The following is a 26,437-nucleotide window of genomic DNA, read 5'->3' on the forward strand; positions in this document are numbered from 1 at the left end:
AAATAGCTGAGAGGTAGTAGCAGTCTCATTCAAATGACCTTACTTCATTTGTACTGTGTCTGAATGGGAACTAGCTTGTCTCCAGTCCTCTCAATTTAAGGCTTCTTAACTGTTTGCAAATTTTTTGTGATATATTCTGCCATGGAACTAAAGGAATTTAAGCCTTAGGCAAAAAAGAAACCAAATTCAAAAGATGATTGTATTTTCCTTTGTTGTGTCTCATTGCTTGGTAAAGAGAATGTTTCTTATGCATATGAAATTACTTATTCAACAGCTGTTCCAAAGCAAGCTGTATAGTTGCCTGGATTTTATAAATTAATGTTACATACTCATTTCGTTTGGCTGGAAATACTTTGATTTCATTTTAATTCATGCTCATTGTTAAGAGCTATTTTGTGAACATTATCCCACAAACCAGTGTGAGTGAACTGAGTATTGAGAATGCTATGCAAGAAGTAGCCTGGTTAATGTTTGGATATAACTTTAAATAAAAAGTTAAATGTTAATATTTTGTAAACAAGTATTGTTTGGCAAACCTAGCAAAGTTAGGATAATCATGATTGGAGCTTTATCTGTCCTGAATGATTACTTCCTTTAAGGTTTGAATACAGTCACATCTAAATATTGCTCTAATGCTATAATTTCCTACGATAAATCCAGACAAATTCAAGGTGTCCAGCAAATTAAGTTTTTTTCACTTAATACTTCTTACTATGTCTTATGTCTCTGCCTTCATTTTATACAAAAAGGCTTATACATCTGAAATACTGTGTTATGACTGCTAAGCCTACGTGAGGAGACAATTCAAAGTCATTGATGCTTTTCTTGCTTGGAGAAAAGCACGTACAGCGTTCTTAGTAGTCATTCAACTAATGGTCTGAAAATGGTTAATTGATTGCAAAGGTTCATTTAAAATGCCACTCAGGGTTATAGATGAAGTTTTCTGAAGCAAAGGATGTAAGATGCTAAAATGTACATGTAAACTTTAGACCAAATAAATACTTTTGTTCCTGGATATCAGTACTGCCATACATTATGGTCCAGGGAAAGATATCTGTCTGTGGTTGTGTCTGCCTCAATTCAGTTCAGTACAGTTGTTCCTCAGCAGTTTGCTTGTCACAAAGTGAAATCTGGTTTAAGTTCAACTCTTGTAGATCTGATACCAAATCTTCTCCTTGATAGGACTGGTACATGGGAAAACTGCATGTATTCACCTAGGACAAAATTTGTATGTATTTTTTAATATTGGTGAATCATCAATTAGATGTCAGAATTTCCAATAAATTGATGTAAGCTAGTGAAAGGGATCCTGTACAGGGTTACTTGGTCAGTTTTTGAGCAATTTTGTATTCATGTGTGCACTCACACTCTGTCTCACATATATATGCACACACAACGGTGACACTCATTCTTTGTTGATATCTGTATAGGCACATATCTGTATACCAGTTAGACTGTGTGTATAATAAACACATAAATAAAACAGACACAAGCATACACAGTTCTTCACTCTGCTTTCTGCCAGTAGAAAGAGTATGTAGGGGATTTTTTTTTTTTTTGGATGGTATTTTTGAAGCAAGTCATTCTATGTGCAGAGAGTAACTTTGCCTGTCCTTTGCTTATATTTTTCATACTCTGGCTTGGGAAACAAGTAGATAATTGCATGCTGAGTGATTGCAAAAAAGCCAGAAAGAAACAGGGTTTCATTCTGGTAGTTTTAAATTTGAGTGATTTGGTAGTTATACCTAGTTTATAGCTTGTTTTTTGAGGCAAATCAATGCATAGATGTGTTTCATGTTAGTGTCATGTGTCACGAAATAATTGTATGGAAGTATAACTTACTACAGTGACTTTTTGCATGTTTTTTTCTGATGAGCTTCTTTGATCTCTATCTGTTTTGTCTAGTAACTTGCATTAGCAAGAATTTGGAAGAGTGTGTTATTTAAAATGGCTCTTTTTAATAATTTTTTGGTGGTGATGAGTTTGAGGCTGCAGATTTTAATCTGTTTAATATTTCACTAAACTATTATTCTCTCATGTGGTGCTTCTTTTTCCTATGTAATTAGGATAAGAAGCAAGAATGGAAAACAGAGCGTGCCATTATCCACAGCAACTGTATCAATGGTTCACAGTGTCCCAGAACTAAAAGTTAGCTCTGAGGTAAGTACCATCATGATTTCTTTTTTCACACCTTCCACAGTAGCTCCACAGTTGAGGCACTTAATTACATGTAGTAAGTTCTATGTAAGTTCAAGTTCTATATACTTGATACAGGAATTTTGGCTTCCCTTTGAAGAGGAATTTGGGGTTGACCATTAGTAGCCCCAGGGTTTTGTGGGTTTATCTTAGTGTAGATTGACTTTTCTTTTGGTTTATACTGGGTTTTTTTTAGAGCTGTACACTTTGACAGAAGGCTGTAAACTTAATAGTTGAATGTCTTTGTCACCAAGAGTGAGCAGTTAGGAAGAGTTCCATTAGCTGAAATCTCTTCAAAGCTTGCAATGTCTCTGAAACCTGGCTTTAACCTTCACCTTGAAATTGACCCACTAGATATAGTGAAGCTAGTTTGCTTCAACTTATTTGCATGGTAAAATCATTTCATTATTTTTCAAATTAAAAAGTATTTCTGAATGCATCAATATTTCAAACACTCATCTCAGTTATCAAAATATGCTTATTTATCCCTCAGTTTGTGCAGGGGGAAGGAGCATGTTTATTTTGAAGATGAACATTCTGTTTATCTTCTTAATCAACTTGATCTCTTTTTACTTTATGTTGCTACTTGATTTTTTTTTTTTTTCTGGTAATTCTTCAAAGCACATCAGTGAGGGGAACTGTGAAGATATAAGCAGTTAGAGGTGTCCCCATCATAGAGGAGTGTTTCAGAGGGCAGTTTGCACTTGGTCCTTGCTGCTTCATAGTGCTCTAACTTGTAAGTTCAGCTGTCATGAGGATAACACTTCAACTTGCTATCAGAAGAAAATCAAGTGAACACAGAGATTCAGATGGTACTTGGAAAGTTTGTTAATATGTGCAAGAGGAGTAAACCACTCATATTTACTGGATTGTAAGGTCTTAATATTAGTGCCTATGTGGCACTGCATAATTTTAGCTATTTATGTCTGAAGGCATACATTCTGTAATCTGAAGTTCATAGGTATCATTTCTGTCACCAGCAGCTTCAGTGGGGTTTTCAGACATATTGTACTTAATGATGCTAAATTGCTGGACATAGCAGTCATAGATTCTCAGACTTTCTGATGAATTTTCCTTTGTGTTTGAAGCTACTTCGATTTCCTGTCAGGACACTGAGCCTTAAACTAAGTGGTTACTTATTTCTTACACTTGAAATTTTTGTGTTGAGTTTTTGAATAGGAGTAATAGTGTGTCAAAGATGTGAGTAGACTTTGAGAGCTTTTTTTTTCTGTAAAAAAATTGTTTCACAGCTGCCATTGCTACAGTTATGTTGAGGCATCATTTCTTGTGCAGTTAGTTTGTAGCAGGAGGACTTCCCCTGTACAGTACACACAAGGTAATAAACCTAATTTATTTCTATGAAGTTAAGCTTAGCAGTGAATATTTCTGTTACAGCAAGCTGAGCAGCTGGGAAGAGAAGATCAACAGCGACTTCATCGAAATAGAAAATTGGTGCTCATGGTAGATTTGGACCAGACATTGATCCACACTACAGAACAGCACTGCCAGCAAATGTCTAATAAGGTATTTGGGGTTACCTTTCAATCCAATGTAACAAGAGGAATGTTTCTAGCAATATTTAAATTTTAAGTTTTTAAAAGAATATTCTGTGGTTAGGTAAAATTGTAGTTGAAGAATAAAAGAAAATGAGAAGCAAGTTTTCTGTAATGTGTTCCTTTTTCTCTACATTTAAATTGATGCTTTTCTTTATTCCATTCACGCTTTCCTGCACTTTTCCTTTCTAATAATTTTGAGAGATGTTTAGGTATCTGTTCTTAATCTCTGCTTTCCTTCCTCTGCAATTAACAAGCTGAGTTCTCAGTAATAAGACAATTTTCCCTCCATTTTTCCCTCCAAGATACAGTGAATTGCTGTTCAAAGTCCCTTTTTGAGCAATCCTGTGTGTTCCTGTGTCTGTCATTCCATGAGTATCTGTAGGGAGTTTTTTAAAAAACTCTCTTGGGGGAGTGAGGAGGGGAGAGGTTGTGTGTTGTGGTTTAATTTTTCATGAAACACTTGTTACTGAACTGACAAGGCTTGTATTGGCTTGTAACATTTGTATTTTGGAAGCTCTAAAACAAGAAACTTGTTGAAATGTGTGCAGTGTCTGGAATAAGAGGATGCAAACTCAAGCATCAATATCATGCAAACTGTGATTGTTTAGTTATTTTCTTTCTTCTTGCCATTCTTGCATGTCCAGTAGGGTCAGCATATATTCACAATTGCTAGGAAAAAGCAAGCTAGAAATGTACATTGCAATTAAGAGGAAAGTGAACCATGAATATTCAATTTAAGGATTAAAAAATCTTGCATGTCTGAAAGGCTATGCCTCTATTAGTATAAATTCATAGTTTGAAGAAAAATAATTTTAAAAGTATTTTAGGTTTTTAACTGGAATTTTTATTGGGAAGCTTCCTTCCTGGTTTGCTCTTTGATGTTAAGTTTCCATAGACAGACTTTGTTGGATGAAGAAAATACTTTCTCTGAGCTCAATGCATTTGAAATGAGTCTGTCAGAAGTTCACTGAGAGGTATTGATTGTAGTGAGATCCTGAACCTCTCTGAAATAAGCAGATTGAGAAATTTCTCAGACAGGTCCGCCATAAGTAGAGATTTGAATGAAAGCCACTGCGTATAAATTTTTCAACAGTACAGCTTCCTGCATTTGAAAACCTTATTGTTGGACTGCCTGGCACAAAGCAAAAATGTGCTTTGGATTTTATTCATCCACATAATCTTGTGGCCAAAATTTGCTTTGATCTCATAGGACCAAATAAAGTTGAAGTGAAGGACAGGGGTAGCTCTGGAATGGTGGTGTTTTTGTTTGCTATTTTGATAATATTCAACATGGTTTTTCTTCTAGGGAATATTTCATTTTCAGTTAGGTCGAGGTGAGCCTATGTTGCACACACGTTTGCGTCCTCATTGTAAGGAATTCCTGGAAAAAATTGCCAAGCTCTATGAATTACATGTTTTTACTTTTGGCAGCAGACTGTATGCACATACAATTGCAGGTGAGTAGTACGTTACATTTAACACTATTTACCTACCCTGCCTTCATACTCATATAATTTTTCTTTATGCAGTTGTTTTCAAGTGTTTGTTCATTGTTTTATGCAAAGTCACCTCCTAAATAATTCTGTAAGTAGAGTTTGTAGCATGTTTACAAAGCAGTGCCTGTATGGCCTGTAATTTTAGAAATAATACTTTTTTTCCCCCCATCAGATGTGCTTTGCTTCACTGATGGTTAGAGAATCAGATTCATTGATGCCTTCTTAATAAGTAAGAAATTATGTTGGTGGAACCTAACAATGATCTGCAACTTCATTTGTCTTACAAATCTAACGTAACTGTTCCATAAAATTCAACAATGTGACATCATCTTGTCCTGTGGGGAACACTGGCCCCCCATATTGTTTCCTTTCACCAAAGGAAGTTCTGTTGCTATAAATTAATATACAACAGTTCTGTTTGTGTCCTGGAGCTGAGATACACTTATTTCATGAAAAGCAGAAATCTAGCAGTATTTTCACATATTTTTCTCAAGAATTTAAAAATATTTTCTCCTAGTAAGTGAAAACTTGTATCTGAATTATAACAATAATAGTCTGTTGTGTGGGTCACTGGCTGAAATGTTTTCTTTTTTTGAGAAGCATGAAAGAAACCTGCCCTGGTTATGCCAGTGTATGTGTCTGAATCATGTTAGGAGGGACATCATGTGTTTCAACTGTCAAGATGGGGTAAAAGCCAATTTTAGTCTTCCCTGTCAGAAGAGTATTTTCTCCTCAAACTTCTCTTTATTAAGTCTGTTAGTCTAAGACAATATAATTAACAATATTTTAGGTTATGACTCTGTCAAACTAATCCATGCTGCTGTTCCATGTCTCCTAGCTTTTTTCTAAGCTGTCTTTCACATTTGCTTTTTTTGTGTCATATTGCCAGGAGTGTTTCGAACAACAGTGTCCCAGTAATCCCACTTCTTGGCAAGAAAGGAAGATCTCAAAATAGTTAGAGAGCTAGCTATCCTAGCTAGCTCTAAAACACTTGAGAAAAAAAGATACAATCAAACAATTCTGTATGCATGTTAAATGCCATAGAAGAGGCTTGTAATGACAATTATGAGACTTCTGAATGACAACATAGAATATTTCTCTAATCAGTATGTCAGTATGTGATGCTTGCTTGTGGTATACAGCTAATACTCCTTGAAAGTTTTGAGGCATGTCCTGTTCTGCCAATCCAAGTGAATGTTTGTATGTCACTCAGTGTTCGACCATAGTGTGAGAATCTTCCAAAAGCTTTGTCAGTCTTGCTGTTGGACTAACTGTTGTGTGCTGCTAATGCATGAGCAATTCTGTACCTTTCTGTCCTTCTTAGAATGCATTTTTATCTTCTGTGGCAAAAGAAGCATAGATTTCTTATGCACTAGATTTAAATACATGGTAGTCAGAAAGTGAGGGGGCAGTCTTCCTCACCTGGATCTGCATGCCATTATCTGGCCTGAGGTCAGAAGCTGTCTAGCAAGTGGCCTTTAGAGCCAGGGAAGAATTGCAGTTAGCTCTCAATGTCTAAGTGCTTTGCCTGTCTTCTCTCAGTGTGTGATTTGGTCCTCTGCCCATTTTAGTCTCTGAGCCCCATTGTGGATTACCCTGCAGCCCCTGTGCTGCCACAAGCTGGCACTCATTGAGGTCGTCATACTCAAGCCACCCCATTTGTTCCCTAGAGAGAATAGCCATCAAATGAGCAGATTAGGGTATTGCTGCTTCCTGTCACCTGCAGGCTTCTGGATTTCTGCCAGAAGCTGTTTAACCTCATCAAAAGCATTCAAACTGTAAATTTGAGTTATATGTGCAGTGCTGGCAGTAGGTTCCAGCTGAAATCTGTGGACAAACGCTGGATACAGTATTCAGTCCATCTGTGCAGCCAAGATGCAGTACTAGAGAAATACATAGCTGATACATATAGAGAACACTTGATGGCAGTATTGGTTAAATGGTTTCCCACAGGGCTGTCTGTTTGATACTTTATTGTTATCCCTCTGTTATATAAAGAAAGAATTTGTAATAGAGTGCTAGGGATCTTATTTCAAAAAAAAAAAAAAGGTTGTTTGCTTAGGTCCTCTGTAGACATCCTATATATCTTTGTGGTTTCTGAATTCTGACCTGCTCCTTTCATGTCCTGGAAGGCTTTTGGAAAGAGATGACATCTTGTCAGTCCTTTTCTCTCATCTCAGCTGACTCCTGCCAGCTGTTAAGTGGGATTAGCTGATATTTGTAAACACCATTTATATCTGCTGAAATAATTTATGCTAAACCCTTTTTTAGTTTGACATGTTTACAAAGTGATATCTGGTAGTATGTTTATGAAGATGAGCTCTGGATTTTATTATCTAATGCTCCCTGGAGTATTTCTCCATTAAATAATTATTTTGAGCAATTGCTACTTAATTTCTTTTTCTGCTCTGTACAAGAGAAGTTTGGTAAATTTAAAACTGATGTCAGCTTAAAAGCTAGTTGTAAAATGCCACAGAGAATTTTGAGTTCAGAAGCTATTAACCAACAATAAAGCAATGTGAAATCACTTCACATTTACCATGAAATTTAGAAAGTAGGACCAAGCTGAGAACATTCATACGTATAGTTTGTTACAGCAAGTATATTACAGAATGTATACGGTATGTATGTATAATCACCAGTGTCTGAAGTTGTCTCAGCTTTTGAAAGATTGGGTGAATAGCTCTTTCCAGGTTGCAAAGTAGAATCTCAAGTTGAACTGAAGGCAACCTGATTCTACAGAAATTCAATTTTAGTTTTATTTATAAAAGGACTTACTCAAATTCATGTTGGTTCCAACTGTTATATAACTTCTCCTGGGAACTGCTATTTAACTCAGTCTTTCTCTGAGATTTGTGGCATCCCTAAAATGAATTAGTTTTTTAAGAGAGTCTGTGTAAGAGCAGGCAGTATGGTTTGGTAAGTCTATGTGCAAAGAGCCAGTCTGTGATTGTGGGAAGCAAACAACTGGGGCAATAGTCTCTGGTAGATGAGTCTACTGGATAGTCCTTCCTAATGTGGTAAAGGATAATTATATTATCTTCAGTTTGTTCAAGAAACTTGGGTGCATACCTAGTACAGTGTCTAATTTATGAGACTAAATGGAAGCTCAGTTTGTCAGTTCAGTTTGTCCTAGTCTCTCCTGGTCACTCAGCCCATGAACCCTTCATCATATTTTCTCTCCCCTGTCCAGCTGCAGAGGAGAGTGAGAGGGTGGCTTTGGTGGGCGCCTGGTGTGTTGAAAAAAACAAATTATGAAATTAATGAAATGTTACCTGCCCTTTCCTTGAGATGTGAAAACATCAGATTGTTTGTTATGTTGGTTTAGTTGACTAGGGAACATCTAAAAAAAACCAAACAGTTTGACCTGGAAGGAACTTTTATAAAAAGAGACCAATGCTGTTTTCTGTGTTATTACTCAGGTAGCTTAGCTTTGGACTTTCCTAAGGTGGGCCTGTATCTTTGCAAATGGATCTTTGATGAGCTCTATCCTCAGTGTATTTTTAGTTTAGTGATAAAGTGTAGCTTTGTAGTGCTACCTTATCTCTAATCCCTGGCAGCTGGGCTTTCTGCATTTGGACTTTTTTTTAAGTTCGACTTCATTTTTCTTACTGTTCTAGCTCAGCAACATTGCAGCTGAGTGCCTCATTGAAGTTTTGCCATGTAAACAGTGCACTTCTGTCTAATTCAGTGTAGGGGGTTCCTGTGTATTCAGACAATTAGCAGAAGAGAATGTTCTTGGGGAGAACAGCAACTTGTATGACAGCTTTTGTAGTTTGTCAAAGTATCTGTGTGTACAGCAATAAATATTTGTAGCTAATTCTCTCAATTCATTATGCCTAGGTACTGCAAGGGTCTCACTACAGGGGATGATTCTACGAGTTTGCAGCAATTCTTAAGCATAGTCGGGTGAGTTAAGGTTGAACCTCTGTCCTTAACTCAGAATTTTCTTGCTTTTATGGGTTTTGAGTTATTCCAATTACACATCAATATTAATTACATACAGGATCAACTTTCAGAAGTGATGACTGATTTTTAGGTTTTTTTAAACTTTGATTTTTGAAGTCCCAACTTAAGGTACTCTTGGGAGCAAGACTGTTAAAAGAAGTCAGACATATGTTCTGTGTAAATCTGAGCTCCATGAAAGAAAATTAAAGTTGGTCCATAGAGTCTGTAGTCATTTTGAATTCTGTTTCTGGTTGTAATATGGCCATCACTTAAAGTAAAAGACAGTAAAACTTGAAAAGATGGTTCCCAAATAAGTATTGACTGCTTTGTATTATTGATAAGAATAGTGAGAAGTTGATACTAGTTTCAGTACAGATTAAGAAAAACAAAAAATACAGGCTAACGTGTTTCTTTCTAAGCAATTATGTGGCTGTGATCTGCTCATGAAGGTGAACTTCATTATTGGAGCCTAGGTTCAGAAGCATGTGCATGTGTGTTTGTACACCCAAGTCATTTCCCTAAATAATGGCACTTTATCTTGCTCTAAGATCAGCTAGCACAGCTTCTGTTTTGGGTGGGTTTTTTTGTTTGGTTGGTTTTTTTTAAAGAGTGTAGTCAGAAAAGTTACTTCAGCTGGGCCTAAATATTTCTAGAAGTCCCAGGATATATTCATTATGTGTAAATGTATTGAAGTAGTTGTTAGAGGTACAACTTAAAACCTGCAAATGCAAGAGCTCTGGCTATAACTGTCCCTTAACAGCACATTGCCAACTCTTGTGAGACCTCTCTGCAGTCCCTAGGCATAATGAGCTAAGAAGAGCATTTAGCTTTTAAGAACCAACTATAGAGAGATAAATGTAAGTTGCAAAAATTGTGTATCTATCACCTGCTGTATCTCTTTCAGCCTTATTTATTTGGCTGTCACAAATTCAGTTTTGTTGCCATCTTGAAAGAAAATTGGATGGAGTTTTTTAATTAATCTTACTGAATTAGCTACAAATACTTGATCCACTGTACTTTCCCCCATCTGATCTCATGCCTTAAAATTATCTGTTAAACTGCTGTTGCACAAATTAAAATAGCAGAAATATATAAAACATAAACAAGGAATAAACATCTTGAACATTAACTTTGTAATTTCTTCTTCCAAAAGGATTTTTGGACCCTGAAAAGAAGCTTTTTTCCCACCGGATATTGTCAAGGGACGAATGTATTGATCCATTTTCTAAAACTGGGAATCTTAGGTATGTATATATGTCTTAGGCATTATACAGAACAGGACAGCAAACAGAGAAAATATGCTAAATAAAATAAAAACTACTCCCTGTGCATTTAACATGTTTGTCCTTCTTTGTCTGCCTCTTAAATATCACTACCATTTCAGTAAAACTGAGGTGTTGGGCATTGCAGCATTTCTACTTAATGGGTTCTGTGATAGCAGAACAGTAAGAGCTTAATGCCATGGCATCATGTTTTCACTTACACTTCTTATTCTTGTAATAACAACCATATTTTCACTTTGTCTTGTGATCTTGTATAATGACTTTTATGTTGTGTTTTTTTTTAATTAAACCAAAATTCTCAGTTTGAGTTTAATTCATAATTGAATACCTAGTATTCTGGCTTTCAAATGTGCTAAAAGCACCTTCTGTTCCTAGTGTTTCTTGAAATTAGGTCATCTAGAGCCTTGAATTAATTTTCTAGTCTGAATTCACATTCTGATCTTCCTCAGCGTATAAAGCCAAGATTTTTTCTAAGATATGTTTAATGTAGCTTTATGAAATACTAGAAGTTATTGCTGCTCCATACCTGACTATAGCAAATGGGAAGCTTTTTTTTATTATCTTGCTCTGTTTTTTATATGCATCTTAAGTACTCTACCTCCTCATCCTCCTAGGTGATCAGTGATATTAGTACTTCTGTTTCCTTTACCTTGGATTGAATGAATCTACTCTTTAAAAACTCTCCTTGTGTCTTTTACCTATCAATATATAGGTAGTGTATTCACCTTGTGATAGTTGACTTTGGGCTGTTGATTGACAAACACCAGTGAAAACTAGACTGAAATGTTGTAATGGTTTGTTCTTGTGGAGGTTTCTTGTTTTCTACTTTTAGCCTTTGGGAGACAGATTTTAAAAGAGCTTTTTGCTTTTTACCACTAACTTTAATTTGTTCGAAGCTTGTATTTTGAATTCCATAATTTTAATATTGCTGACTTTTTATAAGTTTCTGCAGACATGCTCGTAATAAACCAGAGCATCAACAGAAATTACTTTCCTTGCTATATAAATTTCTAAAACTGGCTTAATTTATCAACTGTTTTGTCCCTTAGAGATCTCTTTCCTTGTGGAGATTCCATGGTTTGCATCATTGATGACAGAGAGGATGTTTGGAAGTTTGCACCCAATTTGATAACTGTGAAGAAATATGTATACTTTCAGGGGATAGGAGACATTAATGCACCTCCTGGCTCAAGAGAAATGCAAATGAAGAAGAAAGGTAATTAGACTGTTTTTAAACAGTGTTTGTAACTTAGTCTGCTTTTCAGTCATGGCCAATATAAGTCATCGAGATGGCATTAGTAATATTACAGTTGTGCTCGTATGGGCAATCCCAGACTACTGAAGTTGACAGCACAAATGTGAGCAGCTTGGTAAAATAGGACTGCTCTTAATGAGAGCATTCCTTTTGGCATCAACTAGAGCAGAAGTGAAGCAGTAATAAGTGTTGTGGCTGAGAGCTGATTTGGCAATGCACCAAACTGTTCAAGAATGTGTAGAGGGGGACAGTTTCTCCCTCACAGCCCTATGTAAGACATGCTGACCTTTTCTCTGTGGGTTTCACCTCTTCAGTCCCCTTTCTTGCCCTTGGGACTTGGAGGGATAGATAATAAACTCTAGCCTCAACACACTGCTGGAAATGAATATTTGCTTGCTTCCCAATCTAAATCATGCTAATAAAATTAGTGTTAATTTTTAGCACCTATTGAACAAGGTGTTCTGGCATTTGACACAGGACCTTACGTTCAAGAGGCTCAGCAGTGTAATATGCATAATGAATTTAGAAAGTACACATTACTAGATTGTGTTTCAAATGCATTTTGCCCCCAAATAATTACCAATGTCGTAAGAAAGACTTGTCAGACTTTTTCCAGTTTAGCCAAGGGTTTGTTTTTTTTTTTAATTTAATACTTGTGACACTGCTCTCTTTCCCTTCTTGAAGTAGAAGTGCCCAATACAGCAATATACATAATAGGATCAGCCTGAATTGGGTAACTGTGATGTGGGTCCTCTACGCTTAACTCCTGTTGTTAATTGCAGGGCAGGAACATGATCATAAATGGGAGACAAAGCAGCATGGTTTCACACAAGTGTTCCCAGTGAACATTTGTGTGCCACATTTTGGAAGTCTGTGTTTTCTTCAGTTGTCTCTACTTCTGCAGACATCTGCAGACACATCCTAAAACTATTCTTCTGCTTTTGATTCTATTAGCCTTTTATTTGCATTCCATCCACCTTGAATTGAGCTTGAATGTCATCTTTGTGTTGCTAAAATGCATATTTATTTTCAAGGTCTACAGTTCCATTATTTTGTATGAAAACTAGGTAATATGAAAGACACGACTGTTTATGAATAAAGTTCTTGCATTGTAGTTCTGGATAAGGACTTTATGAAGCAAAGTCTGCCCCTGTCTGCCCATCATTTATTTTCATTGCTCTAAGTTGTACACTACAAGATAAAGCCTTTAATGCTTGTAGAGTTAACAAATAATTACTTAGGACCTGTGATTTAAGGAAGAAAAAGAAGCAGATTATATAACTTCTTTACAGAAGTAATGTTTGTTAGGTTTGACAGTCCTTTTTAGTAATCATTAGCACCTAGAGAATTTTTAACAATTTTGAAAAGCCTAGTGGTCATTTCCAAGCATAATGAAATCTAAGTCGATATGTGAACTTTTGTTAAAGGTAATGAATATTAAATTTTGGTTAATCTTAAGAAAAAAGGGAAAATATGTATATGTTTTCTTTCTTGCCCGTGTCTTAGCAAACCACTCTACAAAACCTGAGACATTGGATTCAGCAGTGATTTCATCAAAAGATGTTGAAGAAATAAAGAATGTTATATGTGCAGAAGAGCACAGTAATGGTCTCAAGAAAACTGCAAAGGACACTTGTACTGCAAATGGGGGTACTTCTGTAAGCAGTGAAACATCTGATGGAGATGTGAACTCTCATGATATCGTTAATGCTCAGGACTCCTTAAATGATAGCCCTAGTAACAAAATGGACAGTGAGGTCACTGATGATTTGACAAATACAAAAGAATCTCAGAGTTTTTTAGAACAAGTTGATAGAACAGTTACAGAGAAGCAGCAAACACAAGAGAAGACAACAAATGACTTGGACTTTGAACTGTCTAGTGACAGTGAAAGTGACGATGGATTGGATACCAAAAAGTCATCCACTTCTGTATCAGATAGTGAAAATGAGGAAAAGAGAAGTTGGAAGAAATCCAAACAACCTCTGCAGGATGAAAATTTGCAGCAAGAGAGTTGCACTGATGTGAGTGAGAAAAAGGATGGTCTGGTGAACCATTCTGGAGACACACAGTCTTTACCTACTGAAAATATCCAGGACAAAATTGATCTTGAAGCACAAGAGGAAAGTGAACAGGAAAGCCTTTGTGATTCAGGAAATGGGTCTGGAGACAAGAAAGAAGCTGAAACAGAATCTCAGATTAGTGAACAGTCTGGAATGACAATGGGTGAGTCCTTAAACCAGAGCATGGAGGAGGAAGAGGAGGAAGATGATACAGATGACGATGATCATTTAATATACCTCGAGGAGATCCTTGTGCGAGTTCACACTGATTATTATACAAAGTACGATAAATACCTGAAAAAAGAGACTGAGGAAATTCCAGACATCAGGAAAATAGTACCGGAGCTAAAAAGTAAAGTCTTGGCAGATGTAACCATAATATTTAGCGGACTTTACCCAACAAACTTCCCTATTGAAAAGACACGGGAACACTATCATGCCACAGCACTTGGAGCTAAAATCGTGAAGAATCTCGTACTGAGTGCTGATGATCCTGATAAAGCAACACATCTCATTGCAGCAAGGACAGGTAGGTATTTGGGCAACTTTTAGTCTGTCAGAGTTCATGTCTTGAGCTCTTTTGTATAATCTACAGACTTGAATGTAACTGAGATTAGAATCAAAATCAAAGGAAAGATTCTTACTGAAACAATTTAGCAGCCTTTATAAAAGAATCTTTCTCTTCTTTTTGCTCAAATGTGACTTTTAATTATTAAAAGCAGGACCCACTTAATACCCTCTGATGTAGTGTGTCACGTCCCAGTTTTTTTTGTTAAGAGTTAGTAATACTAATAGTCAAAGACTCAAAGTTGCTGAATAGAAACTTTTAAGTTGTGTCAAAGAAGAGTTTATGGTCGTCTTGCTATAAAGGCATAGTAGTGCTCTCTTTCTCAGTTTCTCAGATACATGTCTAATGATTTAGTTTCACTTGGTATGGAATTCAAAGAAATTATTTTAAGAGATGGCTAACACCCTGTCACTGCACTGTGCTTGACCTGTGTTGTTTTTGTCAAAGCAAGTGTAAGAGTTCAGCATAACTTTCAGGTTGTCTTTGACAAAGCTGCCTGTTTTTTCATAGCTGTAATGAATAGCAACATACCATCAGTAGCTGCTGTAGAGGAGCCACCAGTCAGCAGCTCTAGCTTCTAGCACAATTTTTTGGGGGTACACCTGAGGCTTAGTTCCCTCATTGCTGGCCTTTTGAAATTGGATGGAATTTAAATATCTGATGGTCAAGCCCATTAAATCCAAAAGTAAAACTAAATAGTTTAAATCATCTAAAACAGGTTGTTTTAGTAGACACTTAGACATCATAAGCAAAGAAATACATTATCTCCCACCTATTGTTTTTGGGGCTTTTTGACTGCAATTCATGTGGAGTTTTAGTACATCAGAGGCAGATTGATTTCATTTTCTTGTATTTTAAGGAAAGGGCACTTTCTTCAGAAGTCTGTATGTCAAGAGGCATTTATGTAGTAAAAGCATATGATATAAATGAAGATTGTTTTTACTACAAAATGTCTATCTGAAACTCAGGAGATGTAATTAGATGCATTGAGGTTACCTGGAATGCTGGGCTGTGATAATTGCAACAGTGAATGTGAAATTTTGAAATCAATGGATGCATCAGTTTGGAACTCCATTGTTTTGCTACAGTTGCTGAACAGCTGTTTTAAAATTTCATAAATAGTAATACTTATTTCAGCAAGGAATTATGCAAGTTCATCATACTTCATTAGAGACCTAATAGCCATCAATATAAGAGATGTTTTTCAATTTCAAATCTTAAAATACTTCATTTCAAAGTTGTGAATCATAGTAAAATATATCTGAATATGAAAAACTATTTTAACTTTGTTTTTTTATTAAATTGCATATTGTGCTAATTCTAGATGAGGTAAATTGGCAGTCATTTCTACCTAAGGGTAAATACTGTTGTTATCTTTCATCATCACTTAATAATTTCTGTAGCAATGGCAATGAAATAGAGGGATTTAGAGTGAACAAAACTGTATTATCCAATAATGCTTTGTAAGATCCTTGTGAATTGACTGGTTCTGGGTTTGTGATGGAGTTCTGGCTTGTTTTTTTTGAACTGGAGACTGTTATTCTCAGCTCTGGAAGGTGGGAGTAGTTATGCTGCATCATTCTAATTTCGTGAAGGAAACTTCTTAATCAGATATATTAAGGATATAAATTTTGTCCTGTCACAGCTGGATTTGTGATAATTCATCTGTCAGTGTGATTTTCATAGTGATTCTTCTATGATTAGAGAACAAATTTTTACAAGCCTCTTGCTGACAGTAAGCCATACAAATATTGCATCTTTGGCTTCTGTGGCAAACATCTGAAGCGCTGCTTGATGTCTAATTGCTGGTGAAATGGGGAAACAAAAGCATGTCCCTTCTTGAGTTTTATTCAGAAGTCAGTGGTGTGAGACCAGGCAACATTGTTATCTATACATTTACCTTTTCTTTCTTTTGTTAGTATTTGTAAAAAGCAATTCTAAAATACCTTTTAGTTCAGTCTTTCTAGGTGACACTACAAACAGCAGCAGACTTGGGACTCTGACAAGCAGCTGAATGTGCATGTTTACTTTGCACTAGCTGAGATGTAAGGAAAGGCAAATACTTAATCTCCAGCAGTGTTTGGGAGTAAATACTATTAGCTTTCTCATTTTGAAGGCAAAGGAAGAATTCGGCAGAGGATATAAAAGGGAAGAAGTCAGTGTGAAACAGAATTACCCCTTAATCTTGAAGTGATGGGGTTTCCCCGGTGAAGTGACCTCATCATAGCTTGGTGCATTGAAATGAACATCCACTGAGAAACATTTTAGGTTGTTTTTACAGCATTCTTCCAAGCCTATTAGAGTAAATTAATTAAATTTCTTTTATTCTTTATGTATACTTGTCTCTTTCTTTGCAGATAGGCCATTTGTTTCCCTGCAGACACAGGTACTCTGAATTCTAAAATTAAATAAATCCTTGTTCTTGAAAAAAATTAGGACATTTTCATTACATGGGGCAGAAAAAACTGTCTGCCTGATTTACTGTAAAATACAGGATCTTTGCATAGTCTAGTTGGTTTTCATAAAGTGTGACTGGGAAAAGGCTATCCTATAGTATTTTCCATTTGTCTATGGGCTACATAAATCTTGCTTCAGTTTTTGAAACATCTGCTGTTTGCTTTAAGCATCAGTAAACCTGCACTGTAGGATGAGGTTTTATAGCTGTGTACACGCTTGGCTAAACAGTTATCACACTATGTCATAAACCTTGTTATGTTCCTTTCTGAACAGATGAAAGACACTGTAGTTGATTCTTGTATTGAGTTTTTGATGGTGGAGCAGATAAAACTGTTCAGATCTCTCAAAAATTATTGTAATGTGGTAGGAAATACATCAGTTTAGGCCTCAAATTTTTCTTTTATTTTTCAAAATATGAGTCCATGCCATTTCCTATACCTGTGATGTGTCAACAGTGGTTTTTTTATGAAAAAAGTGTTCAAGGGCTGTGTCTTTTTAAAAAAATCAGGCTAAGCATTGCTCTAAACTTGGCCACTGACCAGGTAAGCCTATTGCTTTTATTGGTAAAGCACAGTGCAGAGTTAAACCTGAACTTTAGGCATAGCATGTGTCACTTGTCTTAGGTCGGTGTTCTTGCAGAAGAGCTTCAGGATTTGATTATAAATAAAGATCTCTACGTAAAGATTATCTAAAGAGAAATAAACTTTTAGTGCTCGGATTTTCTGAGCAATGTCTGGCAGCCTGGTTGCAAACTGCCAAAATGATATGTTGATTTTGGTGTGTTAGAATCAGGAGAGAGTTCTGCAAGTGCTGCTGGTGATCTCTCCCCATCGTGTGATTTGGTTAGTCCTGGCGCAGTGTGAGCATTCACACTGAGTTCCTCATGGGTGAAATTGAATCAGAGGCCACAGTCAGCTGAGCACTGTTTTTAACAAGTTCAGAAGTAGAATTGTTAAGTACCTTCCCCAGCTTTGAAAATAACATTTGCCGTTACTCTCTGCTTCAGACAGTATCCATCAGAGAGTAGATGTCATTAATTTGGCCTCCAGTTGCTTCATGTGCAAAACCATCTGTGCCCTTTTTAACTTTTTGGAACAACTTTAGAACTTGAAGTAGGGAAAGGTGATTAGATGACAATAATGCAGAAAAGTAGTCTGGAAAATTAGATTTTCTCTAAGTGATTTTCAGCTCAGCTGGGTAATTCAGATGTTTTTAGCTGCATCAGAAGTATCGTTGCTTGGATGGATTAAAACCTTTCTGCTATTTTGTCTTAAAAAGTGTAATTCAAAAGGGAGAAGTTATACTGGGGAAGGGGAGAGGAGACAGCAAACATTATCTCAGAGCTATTTCTCCTCCCAGTTCAATTTGGTGTTTCACCAAATGTTGCTTTATGTACATTATACATGTGAAATCTTGACTTGTGAAGATGTTGGCTAGAAATAGGCAGCCCTCCCTCTCCAAGATGATGTGGCTGTGTTCCCTCATGCAGTTTTTAACATAATGGAGTTTGCAATAGGCCACTGCACTTCTGAAATGGGATGAGGTAGAAAGCTTTGTTGTGGAGGTGAGAAAGGTAAGACTTTTGACTCTTGGGAGGTGGGTTTGGTTACACACAAGTCTGTGTCACCAGCTTTCACAGAATCCTAGAACATTTAGGTTGTTAGGGACCTTAAAGACCATCTAGTTCCAGTAGCAACTTCACACAAAATTGTGCTATTTTGGCTTTCATGTTTAAGTTTTCTGTCATAATCCTGTCAACTTGCAGAATTTGCATAGCTCTTCAGCATGCATCCAGTATGAAACAGATATGTGTGAATGCAGAATGTGGGGATGGGGAGGAAAGGGCGGCAAGATGAAACACCTGACATCAGTGCAGAAACATGAGTCTGGAAAACAGTTGGAGAAAGCCATCTCCTTGTGTAACTTCACAGATTTAACACGAGGTGAAGGTGCAATATTACAGTTATGTCCATGTTTCCCCTGATGAAGTCCAAAAGGAGCAGCATAGTCCCATCTGTCCAACAGCATCACCAGCTCTGGTTAACTGTTGTTTGCTTACTAGTGAAACACTGCTTTGTGTGTGGTATTCAGCCAGCTCCAAAGCTGTTATATGCTGGACAGTATTGCCAGCTGTGTGATATTTCATTCAGTATCTAATACCAGGCATAGGAACCATAACTTCTACCAGGCTTCTTGCTCTTGTTGCCTTTTTTTTTCTTGCTCTGAAACTTCAATGCTTATGAACCTGATTTTAGCATCCTGTTTATAGCAGCTGTCTTCTTACTGGTTTGTTTTTCTGATGTTATCATTCTGTTTCTCCTTTATTCTCAAAAGAAAGCGATGTCCAAGCTAAGCCTTGAACTTGTTCAATCATTTTTTCTCCCAGATCTCTTCAACGGATTCTCTTTCAGAACCTTTGCTTTATTTCCTCTGAAATATACCCTGTGTATAAATTAAATACAGCTTTATACATAAGTGTTTCTAACTGCAGGTATTTCTACATTTCCTATTGAGGTTAATTAAATATTAATAATACCTCCAGTCAAAGCTCCTTCTGGCACTGTAAACTGGCTCATTTCCAGCAATTGTTACATGAAATTTCTCTCAGTTGCTTTTGTAGCTGATAATTAATTGGAAAGCAGATTTCTTAAATTGGGGCATGTATGATGCAGGGATTACATTGAACTCCCTTATTAGAGTTTTATGTTTTAGCCAGTTAAAACTTCTTGAACTGCAGAGGTGTGCTGGGTTTAACACTGTTGTAGTTCTGAAATTGTTTTTCACTGAATCTTTGTTGGACAGTGGTTTTATTTTTATTCCATGGCAAAAATTAAAATATGACATGTCCAAATCATTAGAGGTTTGGACAGGGCTATATCTTGAAATACTTATTTTTGTGTTTCTGTTTATCTTGGGTTCTTAAATTGACTTTTTTTTTTTTCAATGGTGCTAGTATAGAGTAAGGCTTTATATGTACAGCTCTTACATCTTGAACTGTGCAATTGGTTGCATTGACAGCTGAAAAAGGAAGAAATGTATTTGTGCACACAACATTGTTTTCTGTTAATCTGAATCCAAGAACAATCCTATGTGTATATAGAGAGAAATTTAGCCCTACTCCTGTATTCCATTGGGTTTGGAGGATGAAAGGTAGGGAAACAGAGGGTTTCAGTTTGATAAACGACAATTATCTCCTGCCCTTTCTGTTTATTTTGTCTTTTAATCTTACAGATGTCTTAAACTTAGCTGTCTAACCAAGTAACTAGGTCAATCCTCAAGTGCATTTCAGTTCATCTGTCTATCCCAGTGGATTGTAGTTCAGGTTGCACAAAGGGTATTAAAAATTTGAGAGTAGCTGCATCGTCTCTTCTTCAAACTATATGAAGAAGTGTGGGTACTTCAAGATTTTCATCTAAATTGAAACAAGTAAAATCATATTGTTAATTGAGTCATGAAGGTGAAACTCCAGGGAACTGTGATGAAAACATCAAATTAATTTACTGTTCTTACTTCCTTGTCAGAATTGTTCTGAAACTTGATTTTTTTTTTTTTTTTTTTTTTTTCTGAAGGCTTCATTGCTTCATTGTTCTCACATGTGTGAAAACAGACAAGGGCTCATATTATTAGTGTTATTGTATTTTACTTTAGCTGTTGTTAACTCACTAGTGTTAATGTTTTTTCCCTTATTCTCCTCCCCATCCCAACTGGGGTGCTCGGAAGAGTCAAAGAATGGCTGGGATTAAACGACTGCACTGATTTTGGTGCTATTTGGCAGATTTATAGCAATTTTACTGTGTTTCTGTCTTGTTCTGGCATCCCCAGAGAGTAGAATTTTACTGTTACTTGCAAGCTGCTCTGTTGGTGGTTTCACCTGGGCTGCGTGTTAGCCTGACATGTTTAACTTCACATTCTTTGCTCCTGTTTCAGCACAAAGGAATTCTATCTGCTTTGCCTCCATTTCTGGTAAGTGGAGGTTGAGTGGATGACAGCCTATTAGAAGGTAGCAGTCTGTATGAACAGAGGACCATATGTAAAATAGTTAGTATGGTAAGTTAGTCAGGTTTCAAGAACATTGAAAAGCTGCTTCTTCTTGGACTACTAACAAATATAAGTGAAGGAGATGTTATTCAACAGTGCACTTGTGTTGTTTGTTGGGCTAACATGCAGAGAAGATGCAGATTTTCTGTATAAATCTTAGTGGGCTATTTCCATGGTGCCAGTTCTTCAGAAAGTTATCTTCATTCATCTTGAGTCTGAGATTCTGCATATTACCTAGATTCTCGCTTCTATTAGCTATGTTTGTTTTGTTGGATTGGGAGGAATGTTGCTTTTCTTTTCCCTGTACAATTGATGACAAAGTGTTCTTAATTTTAACTACACACTGGCTTGTCTTCTATGCTTCTGGGAACAGTTATGTTGTGTTTGGCTCTGTAATAGGCACAGAAAAAGTACGGCAAGCTCAGGACTGCAAGGATCTCCATGTTGTAAACCCTGATTGGCTGTGGAGCTGCCTGGAGCGCTGGGACAAGGTTGAGGAGCAGCTCTTTCCTTTAAAGGATGACTACATCAAAACACACAGGTACATGCTATTCCTTGAGGGAATTTGGGCTATGAAAACAGGCTATTCATACAGTAATGCTGATTTGTTAATAAATTGGTTTCTGACAATTGCAGAATGGTGTGCAATGCTTATGGATTCTGTGGAAGAACTCCCTGTTTTTGTCCATTTCCCTTTTGCTTAAACTGAAGACTGTCAAGGGATCAAGAGGCAGTTCAGTAACTAGCACAGTCAGGGGAAAACTTGTGGTAACATTACTTTCTTTAGCAGTTACTATTGTTACATCTTTTAATTTGGAGAAGTTGCCCTTTTCAGTTCATCCACAAGCTAACATAGGGAATTCTACCAAGGCACAGGATCATTCATGCTGCCAAAAAATGTACATGCTTTGGCTGCATGAAGAACTGGTAAAGTATGGCATTTTTTGGTGAAATTTGGTAGTGTGAGAGAGAGAAACAGAAAAATATAGAAAATTCTAAGAAGAATTTGAAGGCATTAAGATAGGAGCAAAAACTGGAAGAAAGGAAGTAATCAAAGGCAGTTTTTGAGATAAGAAAGTGCCAAGAGAGAAAAGGTAAAAAATAATTAATGCACTAGGGTGACAGTAAGTAGAAGAGGCAGCCAAAAACATTATTAGCAAAGGGGAAGTCAGATGGCTGTCAATAACAGTCCCCTGCAGGATAGTGGCATGGCTGAAGTAACTCATGACAAGGTACTGTCAAGCCAGCTTCTGCTTCTTGACTTACCTGTTTGGATAGACCCACATCTTGCAAGCCTAAGGGAGGATCTTCCTTTCCATGTTCAGCAGGAATGAGCTCAGCATAGTGGGGTTTCTGTATTAAACTGGTACTGGTGTGATTGACTATGCTAGATGTTTACTTTTGGCTTACAGGATGCCCTTTGAGGGCAGAACATGGGTGTGTAAGGCTTTGAAGACACCTGAATAAACATGGAAGTGAGGGCATTTATCAAATGCAACACTAGGTAGAGACACAGGATCCCTATGAGTTAGGGAAAGACATGTAGCCTGTTTATGGCTTGACTAGGATACTTAGTCTTTATAAAGTAATATCAGATGGTTTTTAATCAAACTTTGGAATGTTTGCATGGGATCCTTGTTCTGTCTCAGAGACCTGACACTGCTAAGTTTGCAGCAGAAACCTGGACAGTGGCTTGTGAACATTGTTTTTTGATGTCTAGATGAATGTTAGTCTTCTTCCCTCTATTAATTTACTTTTCCATTTTACTGAAGCATGATATTTTTTCCTACTTCTGTGTTTCAAATACAATGCATCTTAACTTCATACTTCCCCTCACCCAAGCTTCAGTCAGTAAGATATCTTTCTTAATGCAAATACTTTTATTTTAACCCAATACGTGCAGCTACTTTGCAAAAGATTCTTTCTTTAATGAAGCTGCTGGAAATAGTGATTATGGGACCAAAGCACTTATAAACTAGGGGAGGGGAGAAGTCTGAGAAAACATTTGCATGTAAAATGAACTTGTAACAGCAAGAAAAAAATAGGTAAACTTGGAATTGGTTTACTGTGTTATTGCTACAAGTCTGCTTCAGAAGCATCTGTAAAAACATCTGGTAAAAACATCTCCAGTTTTGTGTCACTTCTGATAATTGTTACAAATTAATTGAATCTTTTTTTAATGTAGCATTGCTTTCATGGAGCGTAACATGCTGTTTTATTTGATGATTTTTTAAAATTATTCAATTTGCTTGCTTTTTTTTTTGTGGCATTTTATTATAATTGGATAGTATGCTATAATGATGATTCCTGACAACTGATCTCTGAGTATTTCTGCTGACACTTCTAAAGCTATGTTTTTTAAATGCAGCAGGGTCATCATAGGCAGTTTAGTGTTTTTAAAAATTAATTAGGATGACTTGCAAGTTAATACTACATGTTTACTTTCTCTCAGAGCAAATTTGGGGATTAAATAGAAAGATTGATACAATAGCCTGCTTTTTCTTTGTTGCATGTATGCAGATTATCATGCTATGCTAATAGTGCTGTTGTTACTACCTGGAAGCTATTTCAGTAACTTTGTGTTTGGACAATTTAAGGCACGCTTATTAATATTTTAGTAATTTAAACATGATGTTATCTTGTATTTGCAGTTTTCTGTTTTAAATTCAGTGAGGTTTTAATGAGGTGGAGGAGAAAAAATGTTTCTTCAGAGGTTTTCCAAACCATTTCCCTCTTCTGATTTAGAAGAAAAGGGAATGCTCATTTTTTATGTTCTGGTTAGATAGCTCATTTAAATTTCTAATGCAATTTTTTTTCTAAACTCCATCCAACAGAGAAAATAGCCCTGCCACGTTTCCTGATACACCCAGCACATTTCAGACAGCTCTGTTTCACCCAACACCCATCCATCCGAAGTCTCAACCTGGTCCTGAAGTTCGAATTTATGATCCTAACACTGGAAAGCTGATCAGGAAAGGCACACAGACATCTGGGCAGTCAATGTACATCCAGTCTCCAGCTCCTCCCATCACCTTGCCAGTCCACGGTGAACACTCGTCCTTCAGGTACCTAAAGCATAGCTAAGAGTCACATTATCTACATTTCTAGATTCTGTAGTAAATCTTACTCTCATTACCTTTTCATTTGATCAAATTGGCATTTTTGCTTTACTTTGTTTGCTTTCTAAAAAGCCAAGGAAAGAGCAAAAGTGAATAATCAGCTGAAGTGAAGTGAGGATGCTACAATTCCAGATGGCTTTTTGTGCCTCACTGAAGTGGAACTGGAAACCTCAAACCAAATAAATTCAGCATGTAGTATGTTTATTCTAAAGGATGTTACAGCTACTGGTCTCTGAAGTGAGGTAGCTTGATGTTTCTTAATGTGTCTTAGAATACTGAATGGTTTTTTGTTAATAAAATATAACTTATAGCATTTGGTTCTTGTTCATTAAATTTCCCTCTTCACCTAATTCCTTCAAAAGGGGCATTAACTTTGTTTTTGTGGAATATCAGAAGGGATGGAAGAGGTGTGTAGCTGACTGAGCATTGTGAAATAAAGGCTATAAGACCACAACATCAAGACACTAATTCTGGGGGAGGAAGAGACAGTCTGATTTTCAAAGTACAAAGGCTGGTATATCTCTAGACTTTGTCAAAATTTGTGTTAAGCTGCAAAAGCATCCCTTGTCTCTTAAGGATGTGTAAAATACCTAAAATTCATCCTCAGTTATCTGAATAAAAGATCTGACTTTCTGGAATTCTAACAAGCTTAGCTAGGCTTGTTCATTCCAGTGGTACAGTAGTATCCAGGTAAAGGCAAAGTGTTTTTTTGTAAAGTGTGATCTGCATTCCCTTGCACAATGTGATCAGAGTACAACAGTTGTTACAAAGCAATTCAGTTTTCAAAAAATAGAAATCACAGCTATAAATGCACCGTTTTCTGCCTTTCTTCCCCCTTCCTTGCCACTTCAGCAGTGTTATCACTTGTAAAGATTTAGTGTAGTAGTGTAGCTTATGTTTCCACTCTGTCTTCCAGTTGTTAAGTATTTCAGCCTGGTTGTTTTAGTTGTTGTCTGTTTGTAGCCTTTTCTTATTTCAGCTTTCCTCTGAAAAACACAGGTTCCCCTCATAAAACACAGGTTTTATGAGTCTCTCTTGTTTGTGAAGATGCCCTGTTTTCAGTTCCTTTTTAACTGTGTCTTTTAAAGTCTGTTTTAGTTTACTTTGACATGGTAAATGAGCATTAGAAACTTTAAATAGTCAAGACACAGCATGTCTCCACATCATGTATCCAGAGAGGAGCTGAAAAGTTTTTAGGTTTTTTGGTCAGTTATTGTGGAAAGGAATTTTTCTAGAAATAATGCTGGGAAGGTTTTACCTGTATGTAATTGTCATGACACTTGTAAGGGGCTTCAGTATGATGGGTTATGTTGATATTAATACATCATTGAATGCTTTCAAAAGAATAGGTTTTAATGGTATCCCTACCTTTGTCAACCAATTGATGAAGAGTTTGTCCACACCTAAGCCTTTTTTTCCTTAATGCTGAGGTGCTTCTTAACTTCAGTATCTTATTGAAAAGGAGAGAAATATACTGTAGCTGTACTCTCAGTTGGGTTTCATAGACCTTTCACACAGGTTTTGAGGGTGTAGTGAGGCTGTCTCTCCTTTCTGCTCCCTTTTTTTATTTCAGTTCAGTGGGGGTTTTTTGTGATTATCGGTGCTCAGAATTGAGATCTTTTAATCTGCCTGTGACTCCAGTTTCTCAGTGCTGCAACTTTACCCCACAAATAAACAGCTGTAAGAAAAGAGATGAGCATAAGGTCTATGCTGAGATAAATTATTTTCTTTCTCATTTCCTGTTAATTTGGTTCTAGTGGTATAGTTGGTGACCTGTAAACGCTAATCTCTTAATTGGGACACATCTCTATTCCTCAGAGCACTTCCACCTTCTTGAGTTAAGATCCTGAGGAGTGTTTTGGCAAAGTCTAGGAGAAAAGCAAGGCAGTGTTTTAATACCACAGGGCAGGAAGGCTATGAACTAACAAAAAGCCGATTAGAAACAGCTTTGCTGTGTCTTGACTGAGGAAGAGCTGAGGCAGTACTGTGACCTTTACCTTAAAGGATATGTCAATGATAGCTTTTTAAAAACTTCACATCCACTTTGAAATTTGATAAAATACTTGTCTTAAGAGAACTGCATTAGTATTGGTAGAGGACAATGTATTTTTTGTCCTGACAGGCTTAATGTGCTACCTTGTTCACATTCTGCAGAAAGAGGGGAATATTTGTAACTAAACCATTGATTTTAAGCAGAGTTAGTTGCTGGCACTCAAAACTGCTCCTATTGCGGGTGGGTGTAGTCAAAGCCTCCAGTCATTTTCTTTGATAGTTCCGAAATCTTCATCTGATTCTGAATTTCAGATAGTGGGAAAAGGAATTGCACTGCTGTAAGTGGAAGCCCTTGGGGACATAGTAGCTGCATGTGGCATAGCAGTGGTTCTTGACCTCCTTGTGCTTAGGAGAAAACCTCTTCCTTGAAGGGCTGGTTATTGCAAAGGGCTTCAAGTTATCTGAA

The 26,437-nt window shown here is 36.7% G+C and overlaps 1 protein-coding gene across 1 annotated transcript in view; it reads left to right on the plus strand.

Annotated features, from left to right (window-relative positions):
* CTDP1 (CTD phosphatase subunit 1) overlaps nucleotides 1-26,437 on the plus strand; it is a 98,384-nt gene that overhangs the window by 14,842 nt on the left and 57,105 nt on the right. Inside the window, exons 3-10 of the mRNA XM_056484697.1 lie at nucleotides 2,067-2,160; nucleotides 3,592-3,720; nucleotides 5,059-5,209; nucleotides 10,350-10,440; nucleotides 11,529-11,695; nucleotides 13,241-14,326; nucleotides 21,260-21,401; nucleotides 23,695-23,925. Coding sequence (XP_056340672.1) covers nucleotides 2,067-2,160; nucleotides 3,592-3,720; nucleotides 5,059-5,209; nucleotides 10,350-10,440; nucleotides 11,529-11,695; nucleotides 13,241-14,326; nucleotides 21,260-21,401; nucleotides 23,695-23,925 — 2,091 coding nt within the window. The remainder of the gene's footprint in view (nucleotides 1-2,066; nucleotides 2,161-3,591; nucleotides 3,721-5,058; nucleotides 5,210-10,349; nucleotides 10,441-11,528; nucleotides 11,696-13,240; nucleotides 14,327-21,259; nucleotides 21,402-23,694; nucleotides 23,926-26,437) is intronic.

This window comes from Oenanthe melanoleuca, chromosome 2, assembly GCF_029582105.1.
Source record: "Oenanthe melanoleuca isolate GR-GAL-2019-014 chromosome 2, OMel1.0, whole genome shotgun sequence".
Taxonomy (NCBI): domain Eukaryota; kingdom Metazoa; phylum Chordata; class Aves; order Passeriformes; family Muscicapidae; genus Oenanthe; species Oenanthe melanoleuca.